At 51.5% G+C, this 18025-nt stretch overlaps 1 protein-coding gene across 1 annotated transcript in view; it reads right to left on the reverse strand.

Moving 5' to 3' along the window:
* Window positions 1-18025, reverse strand: part of UBLCP1 (ubiquitin like domain containing CTD phosphatase 1) — a 39229-nt gene that overhangs the window by 1182 nt on the left and 20022 nt on the right. Inside the window, exons 8-9 of the mRNA XM_075344287.1 lie at window positions 17814-17930; window positions 1081-1208 (exon numbers count right to left, since the gene is read on the reverse strand). Coding sequence (XP_075200402.1) covers window positions 1081-1208; window positions 17814-17930 — 245 coding nt within the window. The remainder of the gene's footprint in view (window positions 1-1080; window positions 1209-17813; window positions 17931-18025) is intronic.

The following is an 18025-nucleotide window of genomic DNA, read 5'->3' on the forward strand; positions in this document are numbered from 1 at the left end:
GGGGTGTCGCGGCGGAGGCAGGCACCGTTGATCTGCCGGCGGGCTGCGGGGGGTGTCGCGGCGGAGGCAGGCACCATTGATCTGCCAGCGGGCTGCGGGGGGTGTCGCGGCGGAGGCAGGCACCATTGATCTGCCGGCGGGCTGCGGGGGGTGTCGCGGCGGAGGCAGGCACCATTGATCTGCCGGCGGGCTGCGGGGGTGTCGCGGCGGAGGCAGGCACCATTGATCTGCCGGCGGGCTGCGGGGGGTGTCGCGGCGGAGGCAGGCACCATTGATCTGCCAGCGGGCTGCGGGGGGGTGTCGCGGCGGAGGCAGGCACCATTGATCTGCCGGCGGGCTGCGGGGGGTGTCGCGGCGGAGGCAGGCACCATTGATCTGCCGGCGGGCTGCGGGGGTGTCGCGGCGGAGGCAGGCACCATTGATCTGCCGGCGGGCTGCGGGGGTGTCGCGGCGGAGGCAAGCACCATTGATCTGCCTGCGGGTGTGTCACAGAAGTGGAGCGACTCAGGAGGGTCATAGGATGAGGTGCCATTGATCTGACTGTGGGCTCCATTGAATCGCCCGCGGTTGATGAGAAGGACTTCAAGAAAATGGACACGGAAGCGGCAAGTGCACAGATAGGACTCCGTGGCCATTTTCTTGAAGTCCATCTCATCAATCTGCTCACGCACCACCTCCGCAGCCATTTTCTTGAAGTCCATCACGTCAACCAGCAAGCGATTCCATAGAGAATGCAGTCAGATCAATGCACCCGCCGCCGAGACACCTCATGCTATTACCCTCCTGAGCCGCTCCATTGCTCCTCCAGGCTCTTAGTATCCCCGACCCGGCTCCACCACCGCTGCCATGGTTAGCCATATCTGGATTGTAAGACGCACCCCCATTTTACCCCTAGTTTTGGGGAAAAAAGTGCATCTTATAATCTGAAAAATATGGTATCGCGCTGCCACTTATCATCCTGATGAGGAAATAGTTATTAGGCAGAGGCAAAAATGATGTGACTAGGAAGTTCTCCCATGTCTACAGGTGCTTTATATACTGAAATAAGAACTGTATACACGAGGATAGCTCCGCACTCACCGCTCCCAGTGCTTGTGGTTCAGCTCGGAAAGGTCTTCTAGTTGACCAATTTCTTTAAGGTACTCAGAAAGCTTCAAGAGTTCCTTGTCTTTATCCCGATTCAAATGTGCTTTCATGAAAGGTCTGATCTGTGAGAAGAGATAACGGATAGTGAGCAGGATGGAGAGAAAGGAGAGGAGGCCGATAAGAAAAAGTGGGGAGATAGATATAACAAAGAAGGAAAAGAAGGGAAGAAAGGAAAGAAAAGAAGGGAAGGAAGGATGGAAAAGAAGGGAAGAAAAGAAGGGAAGGAAGGAAGGAAAAGAAGGAAGGAAGGAAGGAAAAGAAAAGAAGGAAGGAAAAGAAGGGAAGAAAGGAAAGAAAAGAAGGGAAGAAAGGAAAGAAAAGAAGGGAAGGAAGGAAAGAAAAGAAGGGAAGGAAGGATGGAAAAGAAGGGAAAAAAAGAAGGGAAGGAATGAAGGAAAAGAAGGGAAGGAAGGAAAAGAAAAGAAGGAAGGAAGGAAAAGAAAGGAAGGAAGGAAGGAAAAGAAAGGAAGGAAGGAAGGAAGAAAGGTAGGAAGGAAAAGAAGGGAAGAAAGGAAGGAAAAGAAGGGAAGAAAGGAAAGAAAAGAAGGGAAGGAAGGATGGAAAAGAAGGAAGGAAGGAAGGAAGAAAGGAAGGAAAAGAAGGGAAGGAAGAGAAGGGAAGGAAAAGAAGGGAAGGAAAAGGAAGGGAAGGAAGGAAAAGAAAAGAAGGAAGGAAGGGAAGGAAGGAAAATAAAAGAAGGAAGGAAGGAAAAGAAAAGAAGGAAGGAAGGAAAAGAAAGGAAGGAAGGAAGAAAGGAAGGAAAAGAAGGTAAGAAAGGAAGGAAAAGAAGGTAAGAAAGGAAGGAAAAGAAGGGAAGAAAGGAAGGAAAAGAAGGGAAGAAAGGAAGGAAAAGAAGGGAAGGAAGGAAGGAAAAGAAGGGAAGGAAGGAAAAGAAGGGAAGGAAGGAAAAGAAGGGAAGGAAGGAAAAGAAGGGAAGGAAGGAAAAGAAGGGAAGGAAGGAAAAGAAGGGAAGGAAGGAAAAGAAGGGAAGGAAGGAAAAGAAGGGAAGGAAGGAAAAGAAGGGAAGGAAGGAAAAGAAGGGAAGGAAGGAAAAGAAGGGAAGGAAGGAAAAGAAGGGAAGGAAGGAAAAGAAGGGAAGGAAGGAAAAGAAGGGAAGGAAGGAAAAGAAGGGAAGGAAAAGAAGGGAAGGAAAAGAATGGTAGGAAGGAAGGAAAAGAAGGGAAGGAAGAAATAAAGAAAGAAGGAAAGGAAAGGAAAGGGAAGGGAAGAGAAGAAAGAAAAGAAGCAAGAAAAGAAGAAAGGAAAGAAAAGAACAGGAAAGAAAGAAAATGAAAGGAAAGAAGGAAAGAAGGAAAGAAGGAAAGAAGGAAGGAAAGAAGGAAGGAAAGAAGGAAGGAAAGAAGGAAAGAAGGAAAGAAGGAAGGAAAGAAGGAAAGAAGGAAAGAAGGAAGGAAAGAAGGAAAGAAGGAAGGAAAGAAGGAAGGAAAGAAGGAAAGAAGGAAGGAAAGAAGGAAGGAAAGAAGGAAAGAAGGAAAGAAGGAAAGAAGGAAAGAAAAGAAAGAAAAGAAAGAAAGAAACAAAGAAAAAAAAAAAGAGTGAAAGGATGGGAGGGAAAATGGAAGGAAAGAGGGAAGGAAAGAAAAAAGGAAGAAAGGAAGGCAGGGAGGGAGAATGGAAGGAAAAAACTGAAAACGAAAGAATCCTGATGTGCAATAGATAGAATTTGTTTCATTTGTTTAAGTGAACATCACTGAATGTATAAGGTCATTTAAAGATAAGCCTATGTGCGCACGTTGCGTAATTACATGCAGTTACGCTGCGCTTTGTAGCGCCGCGTAACTGCATGCGTCCTGCGTCCCCTGCATAATCTATGGAGATTGTGCAGGGGCCGTGCGCACGTGGCATCTTAGAGCGCAGCGCTTCGGCTGCTGCCCGAAGCGCGCGTTCTAAGAAGTGACATGTCACTTCTTCCGTGCGCTTTGCCGGCAGCCCCTGCTCTGTCTATGGCAGGAGCTTCATGCAGAGCGCACGTTCTCTGCCGGCACCGTGCGCTTCAGAACGGAGCTTTTCAGCTGCGCTCTGAAGCGCACCTTTTAGGTGCAGTGCAGAGCGCACACGTGCGCACATACCCTTACTTGTAATTTTAGAGCTCAGTAGAACACATAAGATATATCTAAATTGCTTATTTTTATCAGAGAATTCCTATCTTTTCTTGGCCAACACTGATTGCTCACTCTCAGTTCCTGTGTTAAAGGGAACCTGTCAGGTGTAATATGCACACAGGACCACGAGCTGTTCTGGGTGCATATTGCTAATCCCTGCCTAACCGTCCTTGTATACACTAGCATAGATAAAGAGATCTTTAAAAAAAACAGTATTTCAAAGAAGGGAATTTTGTTTACTTACCGTAAATTCCTTTTCTTCTAGCTCCAATTGGGAGACCCAGACAATTGGGGTGTATAGCTATGGCTCCGGAGGCCACACAAAGTATTACACTAAAAGTGTAAAGCCCCTCCCCTTCAGCCTATACACCCCCCGTACTGCTACGGGCTCATCAGTTTTGGTGCAAAAGCCCAAAGGAGGAAAAAATTATAAACTGGTTTAAAGTAAATTCAATCCGAAGGAATATCGGAGAACTGAAACCATTTAACATGAACAACATGTGTATACAAAAACAGGGGCGGGAGCTGGGTCTCCCAATTGGAGCTAGAAGAAAAGGAATTTACGGTAAGTAAACAAAATTCCCTTCTTCTTTGTCGCTCCTTATTGGGAGACCCAGACAATTGGGACGTCCAAAAGCAGTCCCTGGGTGGGTAAATAATACCTCATAATAGAGCCGAAACGGCTCCGTCCTACAGGTGGGCAACTGCCGCCTGAAGGACTCGCCTACCTAGGCTGGCATCTGCCGAAGCATAGGTATGCACCTGATAGTGTTTCATGAAAGTGTGCAGGCTCGACCAGGTAGCTGCCTGACACACCTGCTGAGCCGTAGCCTGGTGTCGCCAGGCCCAGGACGCTCTCACGGCCCTGGTAGAATGGGCCTTCAGTCCTGAGGGAACCGGAAGCCCCGAGGAACGGTAAGCTTCGAGAATTGGTTCCTTGATCCACCGAGCCAGGGTTGACTTGGAAGCTTGTGTCCCTTTACGCTGGCCAGCGACAAGGACAAAGAGTGCATCCGAGCGGCGCAGGGGCGCCGTACGAGAAATGTAGAGTCTGAGTGCTCTCACCAGATCTAACAAGTGCAAATCCTTTTCACATTGGTGAACTGGATGAGGACAAAACGAGGGTAAGGAGATGTCCTGATTGAGATGAAAAGTGGGCAAGGCAAATGGCCAGGGCGAAAACCCCTGAGCAGAGCACCACGACAGGAATATTTTCCACGTCCTGTGGTAGATCTTGGCGGACGTTGGTTTCCTAGCCTGTCTCATAGTGGCAATGACCTCTTGAGATAATCCTGAAGACGCTAGGATCCAGGACTCAATGGCCACACAGTCAGGTTGAGGGCCGCAGAATTCAGATGGAAAAACGGCCCTTGAGACAGCAAATCTGGTCGGTCTGGCAGTGCCCACGGTTGGCCGACCGTGAGATGCCACAGATCCGGGTACCACGACCTCCTCGGCCAGTCTGGAGCGACGAGGATGACGCGGCGGCAGTCGGCCCTGATCTTGCGTAACACTCTGGGCAACAGTGCCAGAGGAGGAAACACATAAGGAAGCCGAAACTGCGACCAATCCTGAACTAAGGCGTCTGCCGCCAGAGCTCTGTGATCTTGAGATCGAGCCATGAATGTTGGGACCTTGTTGTTGTGCCGTGACGCCATTAGGTCGACGTCCGGCATCCCCCAGCGGCAACAGATCTCCTGAAACACGTCCGGGTGAAGGGACCATTCCCCTGCGTCCATGCCCTGGCGACTGAGAAAGTCTGCTTCCCAGTTTTCTACGCCCGGGATGTGAACTGCGGATATGGTGGATGCTGTGGCTTCCACCCACAGCAGATTCCGCCGGACTTCCTGGAAGGCTTGCCGACTGCGTGTCCCACCTTGGTGGTTGATGTAAGCCACCGCTGTGGAGTTGTCCGACTGAATTCGGATCTGCTTGCCTTCCAGCCACTGCTGGAACGCTTTTAGGGCAAGATACACTGCCCTGATCTCCAGAACATTGATCTGAAGTGAGGACTCTTGCTGAGTCCACGTACCCTGAGCCCTGTGGTGGAGAAAAAACTGCTCCCCACCCTGACAGACTCGCGTCCGTCGTGACTACCGCCCAGGATGGGGGTAGGAAGGATTTCCCCTTCGATAATGAGGTGGGAAGAAGCCACCACCGAAGGGAAGCTTTGGTTGCCTGAGAGAGGGAGACGTTCCTGTCTAGGGACGTCGGCCTCCTGTCCCACTTGCGTAGGATGTCCCATTGAAGTGGACGCAGGTGAAACTGCGCGAAAGGGACTGCCTCCATTGCTGCCACCATCTTCCCCAGGAAGTGCATGAGGCGCCTCAAGGGGTGTGACCGACCTTGAAGGAGAGATTGCACCCCTGTCTGTAGTGAACGCTGTTTGTCCAGCGGAAGCTTCACTATCGCTGGAAGAGTATGAAACTCCATGCCAAGATATGTCAGCGATTGGACCGGTGTCAGATTTGACTTTGGAAAATTGATGATCCACCCGAAACTCTGGAGAATCTCCAGAGTAACGTTGAGGCTGTGTTGGCATGCCTCTTGAGAGGGTGCCTTGACCAGCAGATCGTCTAAGTAAGGTATCACTGAGTGACCCTGAGAGTGGAGGACCGCTACCACTGCTGCCATGACCTTGGTGAAAACCCTTGGGGCTGTCGCCAGGCCGAACGGCAGTGCCGCGAACTGAAGGTGTTCGTCTCCTATGGCGAAGCGCAAGAAGCGCTGATGCTCTGGAGCAATTGGTACGTGGAGATAAGCATCCTTGATATCGATCGATGCTAGGAAATCTCCTTGGGACATTGAGGCGATGACGGAGCGGAGGGATTCCATCCGGAACCGCCTGGTCCTTACGTGTTTGTTGAGCAGTTTTAGGTCCAAAACAGGACGGAAGGACCCGTCCTTCTTTGGAACCACAAACAGGTTGGAGTAGAAACCGTGACCCTGTTGCTGAAGAGGAACCGGGACCACCACTCCTTCTGCCTTCAGAATGGCCACCGCCTGCAGAAGAGCCGCGGCTCGCTCGGGAGGCGGAGATGTTCTGAAGAATCGAGTCGGAGGACGAGAGCTGAACTCTATCCTGTAACCGTGAGACAAAATGTCTCTCACCCAACGGTCTTTTACTTGTGGCAGCCAGGTGTCGCAAAAGCGGGAGAGCCTGCCACCGACCGAGGATGCGGTGTGAGGAGGCCGTAAGTCATGAGGAAGCCGCCTTAGTAGCGGCACCTCCGGCGGTCTTCTTAGGACGTGATTTAGACCGCCATGCGTCGGAGTTCTTCTGATCCTTCTGCGGCCTTTTGGACGAGGAGAATTGGGACCTGCCCGCACTCCGAAAGGACCTAAACCTCGACTGTCCCCTCCTCTGTTGGGGTGTTTTTGGTTTGGCCTGGGGTAAGGATGTTTCCTTTCCCTTGGATTGTTTGATGATTTCATCCAATCTCTCACCAAACAAACGGTCGCCAGAAAATGGCAATCCAGTTAAGCACTTTTTGGAAGCCGAATCTGCCTTCCATTCCCGCAGCCACAAGGCCCTGCGTATTGCCACCGAATTGTCGGCTGCAACCGCCGTACGGCTCGCAGAGTCCAGGACAGCATTAATAGCGTAGGACGCAAATGCCGACGTTTGAGAGGTTATGGACGCCACCTGCGGCGCAGACGTACGTGTGAGTGCGGCAATTTGCGCCTGACCAGCTGAGATAGCTTGGAGTGCCCATACGGCTGCGAATGCTGGAGCAAAAGACGCGCCGATAGCTTCATAGATGGATTTCAACCAGAGCTCCATCTGTCTGTCAGTGGCATCCTTGAGTGAAGCTCCATCTTCCACTGTAACTATGGATCTAGCCGCAAGTCTGGAGATTGGAGGATCCACCTTGGGACACTGAGTCCAGCCCTTGACCACGTCAGGGGGGAAAGGGTAACGTGTATCCTTAAGGCGCTTGGAAAAACGCTTATCTGGACAAGCTCGGTGTTTCTGGACTGCCTCTCTGAAGTCAGAGTGGTCCCGAAACATACTCTTTGTACGCTTGGGAAACCTGAAACGGAATTTCTCCTGCTGAGAGGCTGACTCCTCCACTGGAGGAGCTGAGGGAGAAATATCCAACATTTCATTGATGGACGCAATAAGATCATTCACTATGGCGTCCCCATCAGGAGTATCAAGGTTGAGAGCGGCTTCAGGATCAGAATCCTGATCAGCTACCTCCGCTTCATCATACAGAGAGTCCTCTCGCTGAGACCCTGAACATTGTGATGATGTCGAGGGGATATCATAGCGAGCTCGCTTAATCGGTCTGGGGCTGCGGTCCGTGTCAGAGACCTCACCCTGGGATCCATGAGACACCCCGGGAGGACATTGCTGTTCCAACTGAGGGGGCCCAGGGGGCAATGATTCCACAGTGCCCCTGGCTTGAGATGCCGGCCTGGACTGCAAGGCTTCTAATATCTTAGCCATAGTCTCAGAAAGTCTTTCAGTAAAAACTGCAAACTCCGTCCCTGTCACCTGGACAGTGTTAACAGGTGGTTCTCCCTGGGCCACCCCTAGCAGAGGCTCCGGCTGAGAAAGTGCCACAGGGGCCGAGCATTGCACACAATGAGGGTCAGTGGAACCTGCCGGCAGTATAGCCGTACATGCTGCACAGGCAGCATAGTAAGCCTGTGCTTTGGCACCCTTGCTATTTGTGGACGACATGCTGTTGTCTCCTCTGAGCAATACAGGAGGGTATATAGACAAAAATCAACAGTGCACCATACAGTGTAAAGTATAGTCTATAATCATATAATCTATAAGTACACTTCTGCACTAGTGGGGCCAGCACCACAGGTGCTGCTTACCGCCTGCGCAAAGCGTTTGTGTGGGCACCAGAAATCCTGCCTGGGTCTCCCTGAGCTTATCTCTCCTCTCCAGCGTTAGCAGAGCTGAGAGGAATGGCTGCCGGCGTCCTGAGGAGAGGAGGGAGCCGTGGGCGTGACCCAGAAAAGTGCGGGAACTGGTGCCCCACTGTGCAGAGTGAGGGGGGTGGAGTATGCAAAGCATGCTCCAGCCCTCAGTGCTGCCGTCCTGTACAGCATCCCGCCCTTCCCCTGATTGGCAGGGCTGGGGGCGGGAAGAAAAACGAGACTAGGCCGCAAAAGCCGGGGACTCGAGTTATAAGCGCGGCCGCCGTATAAGCGCGGTCGGCGCGGAAGTCCCCGGCGCACTAACAGTCCCAGCCGCGCCGCAGTGATAACCATGGCAGCGGCGGTCAGCGCGGCAGTCCCCCTACACGAACACACTCAGCGACGCTGAAGTGTGTAATGGCACAAACGCAGTCAGCGCTGCTGTCCCCGGTGCACTAGCACACCCAGCAATGCTGGAGTGTTGCTGTGCGCGGTCCCCACGGGGACACAGAGTACCTCAAAGTAGCAGGGCCATGTCCCTGAACGATACTCGGCTCCTATCCAGCATGGTCCTCAGGAGCTGTTGATGGAGCACGGTCTCCTGTGCCTGGAGACCGAAAGGATCCCACTTCACCCAGAGCCCTAAGGGGGATGGGGAAGGAAAACAGCATGTGGGCTCCAGCCTCCGTACCCGCAATGGATACCTCAACCTTAACAACACCGCCGACAAGAGTGGGGTGAGAAGGGAGCATGCTGGGGGCCCTGTTATGGGCCCTCTTTTCTTCCATCCGACATAGTCAGCAGCTGCTGCTGACCAATCTGTGGAGCTATGCGTGGATGTCTGCCTCCTTCGCACAAAGCATAAAAACTGATGAGCCCGTGGCAGCACGGGGGGTGTATAGGCTGAAGGGGAGGGGCTTTACACTTTTAATGTAATACTTTGTGTGGCCTCCGGAGGCATAGCTATACACCCCAATTGTCTGGGTCTCCCAATAAGGAGCGACAAAGAAAGATCCTTTATGATATGCTAATGAGCGCAGGGACTAGTCCCAAGGGCGTTGGTACCTGCACTCATTCCGCCCTCTTAGCATGGCAGCATGTTATTCAATGCAGCGTCACCAGCGGGGACATGCGTACCTGTGACTGCTGATCTGAATGCCCGGCACTTCCGATCATGCACAGTATGGAGCTGAGTGATCAGCAGTCACAGGTATGTGTGTCCCTGCTGGTGAAGCTGCATTGAATAGCATGCTGCCATGCTAAGAAGGCGGAATGAGTGCAGGTACTAACGCCCTCGTGACTGGTTCCTGCGCTCATTAGCATATCATAAAGGATCTTTAGAAATACTTTTTCTCATGATCTTTTTATCTATGTGAGTGTATACAGGGACGGTTAGGCAGGGATTAGCAATATGCACCCAGAACTGCTCATGGTTATGGGTGCATATCGGACCTGACAGGTTCCCTTTAAATCTGTATCTTCAGTGAAGGTGGAATATCACATTACTATTGAGATGACAGTTGGTGCTGATAAGATTCTGTGCAGACAGATGGAGGAGATCCCACTTGCTCCTCCCTTCTACATATTCTACATAGAATCTTATCAGCACCAACTGTCATCTCAATAGTAAAGTGATATTCCGCCTTCACGAAAGATACAGATTTAACACAGAAACTGAGCGTCAACGATCATCCCAGGAGGAGTAAGAAGCAGATGTCTGAGATAAGATATATCAGATATATAAGCTGCTTATTTTCATGTGTACCATTAATTTCGGAAATAAAAATTAAAATGATGGGTGCTCTTTAAGTGTTAGAGACGTCAGACTAGTAAATGTTGGGTGATCTGTGAATGTTGGGGGATAATGTCATCTGCCGTGGTCTGTGGCGTGGTCTCTGCATCCACTGATCTGTCACTAACCATACCCAGAAGAAAAAAACTGTGGAAAAAAAAAAAAAAGCGCAATAGGGTCTTACCCCGGTAGGAAGAGGGGGGGGGGGTGGTTTAACTCACCTATAGGGGTTGTGAAAGTCACAACTCCTATAACAGCATGTATGCAACTCAGAGTCACGACAGCGGTCCCCAAGTCGGCAGATAACGGAGAGTAGTAGAACAGGGTATCCAAGCCGCGCCAATGACTATCAGATCATGAAGATTGAAGATTAATGTAGCTTTATTTACGCACTGGTCAACGCGTTTCGGGAGACTCTGCTCCCTTCCTCAGGACAGACTGGCAAAGAACATTAAATCTAAAATAAAAACAATTTAATGTTCTCTGCCTGTCTGTCCTGAGGAAGGGAGCAGAGTCTCCCGAAACGCGTTGACCAGTGCGTAAAGAAAGCTACATTAATCTTCAATCTTCATGATCTGATAGTCATTGGCGCGGCTTGGAAATACCCTGCTCTACTAACCATACCCGACAGATCCCAACTGTGACTGATAAAATCCAATATGGAAGATCCCTATGTTTTGAGCTCCCATTAGATCTGACATCTCTAAGTCATATTCATGTCCCAGAAAAGACGCCGGTGTCAGCAAAACCTTTTCGGCTAGCAGAAATCTTTAGTGTTTGGTTAGCTTAAAGGAAACCGGTCATGTCCGATAACGTTATTAACCTGCAGATATAGGGTAATAGTGTTTTATCGGTCGCTTTACTGAAAGTTTTTGGCCAGGGAGAAAGAAGGGAATTTTGTTTACTTACCGTAAATTCATTTTCTTCTAGCTCCAATTGGGAGACCCAGACAATTGGGTGTATAGCTACTGCCTCCGGAGGCCGCACAAAGTACTACACTTAAAAGTGTAAGGCCCCTCCCCTTCTGGCTATACACCCCCCGTGGGAGCACGGGTCCCTCAGTTTTAGTGCAAAAGCAAGAAGGAGGAAAGCCAATAACTGTTTCAAAAACAAATTCAATCCGATAAATAATATCGGAGAACGTAACTTATCAACATGAACAACATGTGCACCCGAAAAACAAATACCCTAAGAAAAAACAGGGCGGGTGCTGGGTCTCCCAATTGGAGCTAGAAGAAAAGGAATTTACGGTAAGTAAACAAAATTCCCTTCTTCTTTTTCGCTCCTAATTGGGAGACCCAGACAATTGGGACGTCCAAAAGCAGTCCCTGGGTGGGTAAAAGAATACCTCGTGGTCGGGCTGTCAGACAGCCCTTTCTTACAGGTGGGCCACCGCCGCCTGCAGGACTTGTCTACCTAGGCTGGCATCCGCCGAAGCGTAGGTATGCACCTGATAATGCTTGGTAAAAGTGTGCAGACTCGACCAGGTAGCCGCCTGGCACACCTGCTGAGCCGTAGCCTGATGCCGTAATGCCCAGGACGCACCCACGGCTCTGGTAGAATGGGCCTTCAGTCCAGAAGGAGTCGGAAGCCCAGCAGAACGGTAGGCGTGAAGAATTGGTTCCTTGATCCACCGCGCAAGGGTGGATTTGGAAGCTTGCGACCCTTTATGCTGACCAGCGACCAGGATAAAGAGTGCATCCGAACGGCGCAGAGGCGCCGTGCGGGAAATGTAGATCCTGAGTGCTCTCACCAGGTCCAACAGATGCAAACCCTTTTCAAGTTGGTGAACTGGATGCGGACACAAAGATGGTAAAGTGATATCCTGATTGAGATGAAAGGAAGATACCACCTTGGGAAGAAACTCTGGAATTGGACGCAGTACTACCTTGTCTTGGTGAAACACCAGGAAGGGAGATTTGCAAGATAACGCCGCCAGCTCTGACACTCTCCGAAGAGACGTGACCGCCACCAGAAAAGCCACTTTCTGTGAAAGCCGAGAAAAGGAAATCTCCTTCATAGGCTCGAAAGGCGGCTTCTGGAGAGCAATCAGAACCTTGTTCAGATCCCAGGGCTCCAACGGCCGCTTGTAAGGGGGAATGATATGACAAACCCCTTGCAGGAACGTGCGTACCTTAGGAAGTCGCGCCAGGCGCTTCTGAAAGAATACGGATAGCGCAGAGACTTGTCCTTTAAAGGGAGCTAAGCGACAAACCTTTTTCCAACCCAGACTGCAGGAAGGAAAGAAAAATAGGCAATGCAAATGGCCAGGGAGAAACTCCCTGAGCAGAGCACCAAGATAAGAATATCTTCCACGTTCTGTGGTAGATCTTGGCGGAGGATGGTTTCCTAGCCTGTCTCATGGTGGCAACAACATCATGAGATAAACCTGAGGTCCCTAGGATCCAGGACTCAATGGCCACACAGTCAGGTTCAGGGCCGCAGAATTCAGATGGAAAAACGGCCCTTGGACAGCAAGTCTGGACGGCCTGGTAGCGCCCACGGTTGTCCTACCGTGAGATGCCACAGATCCGGGTACCACGACTTCCTTGGCCAGTCTGGAGCGACGAGAATGGCGCAACGGCAGTCGGACCTGATTTTGCGGAGCACTCTGGGCAACAATGCCAGAGGTGGGAACACATAAGGTAGTCGGAACTGCGACCAATCCTGAACTAAGTCGTCTGCCGCCAGAGCTCGGTGATCGTGAGACCGTGCCATGAAAACCGGGACCTTGTTGTTGTGCCGTGACGCCATCAGGTCGACGTCCGGCATCCCCCAGCGGCGACAGATCTCCTGAAACACGTCCGGGTGAAGGGACCATTCCCCCGCGTCCATGCCCTGGCGACTGAGAAAGTCTGCTTCCCAGTTTTCCACGCCTGGGATGTGAACTGCGGATATGGTGGATGCTGTGTTTTCCACCCACGTCAGAATCCGCCGGACTTCTTGAAAGGCTTGCCGACTGCGTGTTCCCCCTTGGTGGTTGATGTACGCCACCGCTGTGGAATTGTCCGACTGAATCCGTATCTGCTTGCCCTCCAGCCACTGTTGGAAGGCTCGCAGAGCAAGATAGACTGCTCTGATTTCCAGAACATTGATCTGAAGGGTGGACTCTCTCTGAGTCCACGTACCCTGAGCCCTGTGGTGAAGAAACACTGCTCCCCACCCTGATAGGCTCGCATCTGTCGTGACCACCGCCCAGGATGGGGGTAGGAACGACTTTCCTTTTGACAATGAGGTGGGAAGAAGCCACCATCGGAGAGAGTCCTTGGCTGCCTGAGAGAGGGAGACATCCCTGTCGAGGGACGTCGACTTCCCGTCCTATTGGCGGAGAATGTCCCATTGTAGAGGGCGCAGATGAAACTGCGCGAAAGGGACTGCTTCCATTGCTGCCACCATCTTCCCTAGGAAATGCATGAGGCGCCTCAAGGAGTGGGACTGGTTCTGCAGGAGAGATTGCACCCCTGTCTGCAGAGAGCACTGCTTGTCCAGTGGAAGCTTCACTATCGCTGAGAGAGTATGAAACTCCATGCCAAGATATGTTAGTGATTGGGTCGGGGTTAGATTTGACTTTGAAAAGTTGATAATCCACCCGAAACTCTGGAGAGTCTTCAGTGCCACGTCCAGACTGTGTTGGCATGCCTCTTGAGAGGGTGCCTTTATAAGTAGATCGTCCAAATATGGGATCACGGAGTGACCCTGCGAGTGCAGGACAGCTACTACTGCTGCCATGACCTTGGTGAAGACCCGAGGGGCTGTTGCCAGCCCGAAAGGTAACGCTACGAACTGCAGGTGTTCGCTTTCTATAACGAAGCGTAGAAAACGCTGATGCTCTGGCGCAATCGGCACGTGAAGATAAGCATCTTTGATGTCTATTGATGCTAAGAAATCTCCTTGAGACATTGAGGCTATGACGGAGCGTAGAGATTCCATCCGGAACCTCCTGGTTTTTACGTGTTTGTTGAGCAACTTTAGATCCAGGACGGGCCGAAAGGACCCGTCCTTCTTTGGCACCACAAACAGATTGGAGTAAAAACCGTGACCTTGTTCCTGAAGAGGAACGGAAGTCACCACTCCTTCCGCTTTTAGAGCGGCCACCGCCTGCAGCAGAGCATCGGCTCGGTCGGGCGGTGGGGAAGTTCTGAAGAAACGAGTTGGAGGACGAGAGCTGAACTCTATCCTGTACCCGTGAGACAGAATGTCCCTCACCCAACGGTCTTTGACCTGTGACAGCCAAATGTCGCCAAAGCGGGAGAGCCTGCCACCGACCGAGGATGCGGAGAGAGGAGGCTGAAAGTCATGAGGAAGCCGTCTTGGTAACGGTTCTTCCTGCTGTCTTTTTTGGGCGTGACTGAGTCCGCCAAGAATCTGAGCTTCTCTGATCCTTTTGAGTCCTTTTGGACGAGGAGAATTGGGACCTGCCTGAGCCTCGAAAGGACCGAAAACCAGACTGACCCCTCCTTTGTTGGGGCTTGTTTTGTCTGTGTTGAGGTAAGGATGAGTCCTTACCCTTGGAGTGTTTAATGATTTCATCCAAACGCTCCCCAAACAATCGGTCACGAGAAAAAGGCAAACTGGTTAAGCACTTCTTGGAAGCAGAATCTGCCTTCCATTCTCTCAACCACAGGGCTCTGCGCAAAACCACGGAGTTGGCTGACGCCACCGCCGTACGGCTCGTAGAGTCCAGGACAGCATTAATCGCGTAAGACGCGAATGCCGACATTTGAGAGGTCAATGGTGCCACCTGCGGGGCAGATGTACGTGTGACCGAGTCGACTTGTATAAGCCCAGCTGAAATGGCTTGGAGTGCCCATACGGCTGCAAAAGCTGGCGCCAACGACGCTCCAATAGCTTCATAGATGGATTTCAGCCAGAGCTCCATCTGTCTGTCAGTGGCATCTTTAAGTGCCGCTCCATCTTCCACTGCAACTAAGGATCTAGCTGCAAGCCTGGAGATTGGAGGGTCCACCTTGGGACACTGGGTCCAACCCTTGACCACGTCAGGGGGAAAAGGATAGCGTGTATCTTTAAGCCGTTTAGAAAACCGCTTCTCAGGATAAGCGTGGTGTTTCTGGATTGCATCTCTAAAGTCAGAGTGGTCCAGAAAAGTGCTTAATTTACGCTTGGGATATCTGAAATGGAATTTCTCCTGCTGTGAAGCTGCCTCCTCCGCAGGAGGAGCTGGCGGGGAAATATCTAACATCCTATTGATGGACGCTATAAGATCATTCACTATGGCGTCACCATCCGGTGTATCCAGATTGAGAGCGGTCCCAGGATCAGAATCTTGATCAGTTACATCCGCCTCATCACCCATAGATTCGTCCCGCTGGGATCCTGACCAGTGAGACGAAGTTGAGGGCCCCTCATAACGAGCCCGCTTAGGTTGTCTGGGACTGTCGTCCGAGTCAGAATCGTCACCCTGGGGTGCATGTGACACCCCCGGAGCTTGGAAGTGTTCCAGCTGAGGGGGACCAGGGAGCAATGATGCCACAGTGTCCATGGCCTGAGTTACTGGTCTAGACTGCAATGTTTCAAGAATCTTTGACATGGTCATAGACAATCTGTCAGCAAAAGCTGCAAACTCCGTTCCTGTCACCTGGACAGAATTCACAGGTGGTACACTCTGGGTCACGTCCAGCAGAGGCCCCGGCTGTGCAAGTTGCACAGGGGCCGAGCACTGCACACAATGGGGGTCAGTGGAACCTGCCGGTAGAGCAGCCCCACATGCGGTACAGGCAGCATATAATGTCTGTGCCTTGGCTCCCTTGCGTTTTGCGGACGACATGCTGTTGCCTCCTTGCAATCTAGGAGGGTATATAGCCGAGAATCACCAGCGACCGTACAGTACAAAGTATTTGCAAACACAAAATACTCAGTATACAAACGGCACAAGTGGGGGTGAGCCCTTGAGGGCTGCTTACCGCCCGCTGAACAGCGGGTATGAGGCCGTAGAATCCCGTGTCTGGGTCTCCCCGTCTCCCCTCTGCAGCTCAGCGTGCAGGCAGGAATGGCTGCCGGCGTTCTGTGAAGAGGGGCGGACCGTGGGCGTGCCACAAACAAAGTGCGGGAAACTGCGTCCTACTGTGCCTGGTGTGAGGGCTGGAGTATGTAAAAAAGACTCCAGCCCTCAGCGCTGATGCTCTGTACAGCGTCCCGCCCTCCTCCCGACTGGCAGGTGCGGAGGCGGGAACGAACGAACTAGGCCGCAAAAGCCGGGGACTGTAGTAATAAGCGCGGCCGTGATATATGCACGGTCAGCGCGGAAGTCCCCGGCGCACCACAAGTCCCAGCCGCGTCGCAGTCCCAGCGGCCGGCGCGACCGTTCTCCCTGAGTCTACCCACTCAGCTAAGCTGAAGTGAGGAAATGGCACAAGCGCAACAGCGCTATTGTCCCCGGCGCACTAACACACCCAGCAATGCTGCGGTGTGCGCGCGTATGCACGGGGACACAGAGTACCTTGACGGAGCAGGGCCATGTCCCTGACGATACTCAGCTCCATATCCAGCGGCTTCTCCAGGGGCTGCGGATGGAGCACGGTCTCAGTGCCTGGAGACAGGTAAAATCCCACTTCGCCCAGAGCCCTAATGGGGATGGGGAAGGAATCAGCATGTGGGCTCCAGCCTCCGTACCCGCAATGGGTACCTCAACCTTAACAAGCACCACCGACAGAAAGTGGGGTGAGAAGGGAGCATGCTGGGGGCCCTTTAGTATGGGCCCTCTTTTCTTCCATCCGACATAGTCAGCAGCTGCTGCTGACTAAATAGTGGAGCTATGCGTGCGTGTCTGACCTCCTTCGCACAAAGCAAAAACTGAGGGACCCGTGCTCCCACGGGGGGGTGTATAGCCAGAAGGGGAGGGGCCTTACACTTTTAAGTGTAGTACTTTGTGCGGCCTCCGGAGGCAGTAGCTATACACCCAATTGTCTGGGTCTCCCAATTAGGAGCGAAAAAGAAATGAACTATTTCTTCCGGGAGCCGCCAGCTTTCAGTTATTACAGCCACCACTTATATCAGTGAGAGCGGCAGCTGTGGGCACACACCAGAACTAACAGACAGCTGGATGTCAATCAATCCTAGGGCTTACAAGGCCTCTTCTCTCAGTAAGGTGACTGGTGACTGTAACCGTTCCGGGCATGCCTGCATAAGGCCCGTTTCACGGATCCGGTACGCATGCAGTACAGTATATTCATTTACAGTGGAAGCGCGACACCATGAGGTTGCGTGCTTCGTGCACAACCGCAATTGTCCGCATGATGTCGCGCTTCCGCTCTAAATAAATATACTGTACTGTAAGCATTCCGGATCCAGCGAAATGCTGAATTTGTGAAACGGGCCTAACTGAAAGCCAGCGGCCGTGGGGTGACAAAGTCCATTTTCTTTCAGCTGCTGCACTTTCAGTCTTGCGGCCAGGCACCTTCATAAACTGGAGATTACCCTGTATCTGCAGGTTAATAGCGTTATCCAACATGACAGGTTCCCTTTAAAAAGGGACTATACTTTTCAAAAATACATTCAACCCCTTATTCAGTACTGTTGATTGGTAGGTGCCAGGTCCTGAGACTCCCAGTGATTACTCAAGCTAAAGGGCAGAAGTGCTTGGCTTACATCGAGAATGAGCAGAGTACGGAGACCCTGATGTCCTTTTGAGCCCATGTGTTGCTCGTGCATAAGCTGAGCACTTTAGCCCCTTGATTTTTTGGAAAAAAGACCCCCATGACCAACAGTACTGAAAGAAGGCCTGTAGATATATTAAAAAATGATTGAGCAATGTAGTTACCCTTTAAGTCACTAATATGGGTAACATGTTACCATACGTAAAAGGTGACCGACACTGGCGTCGGGCTACACATCCCATCAGGCTGCTTCTCACTAACCTTTAGGCCATTCTGTGGATTCATCAGAAAATTCCGTCCAATATCATCAAACATAATGGTATTCTTCTTAGTGTAAAACTCTCCATATTTGCCCCATATCACCCCGAGGGGCTTCACCTAACAAAATATACATTAGAAATGTCAGGGCAGAGGTTTAAGTAAGCCTTTAACTCTCAGATACCTTTTAGCAACTATCAGGACAGGAGCTGTTA

Source organism: Anomaloglossus baeobatrachus, chromosome 4 (assembly GCF_048569485.1).
Source record: "Anomaloglossus baeobatrachus isolate aAnoBae1 chromosome 4, aAnoBae1.hap1, whole genome shotgun sequence".
In the NCBI taxonomy this organism is placed as follows: Eukaryota; Metazoa; Chordata; class Amphibia; order Anura; family Aromobatidae; genus Anomaloglossus; species Anomaloglossus baeobatrachus.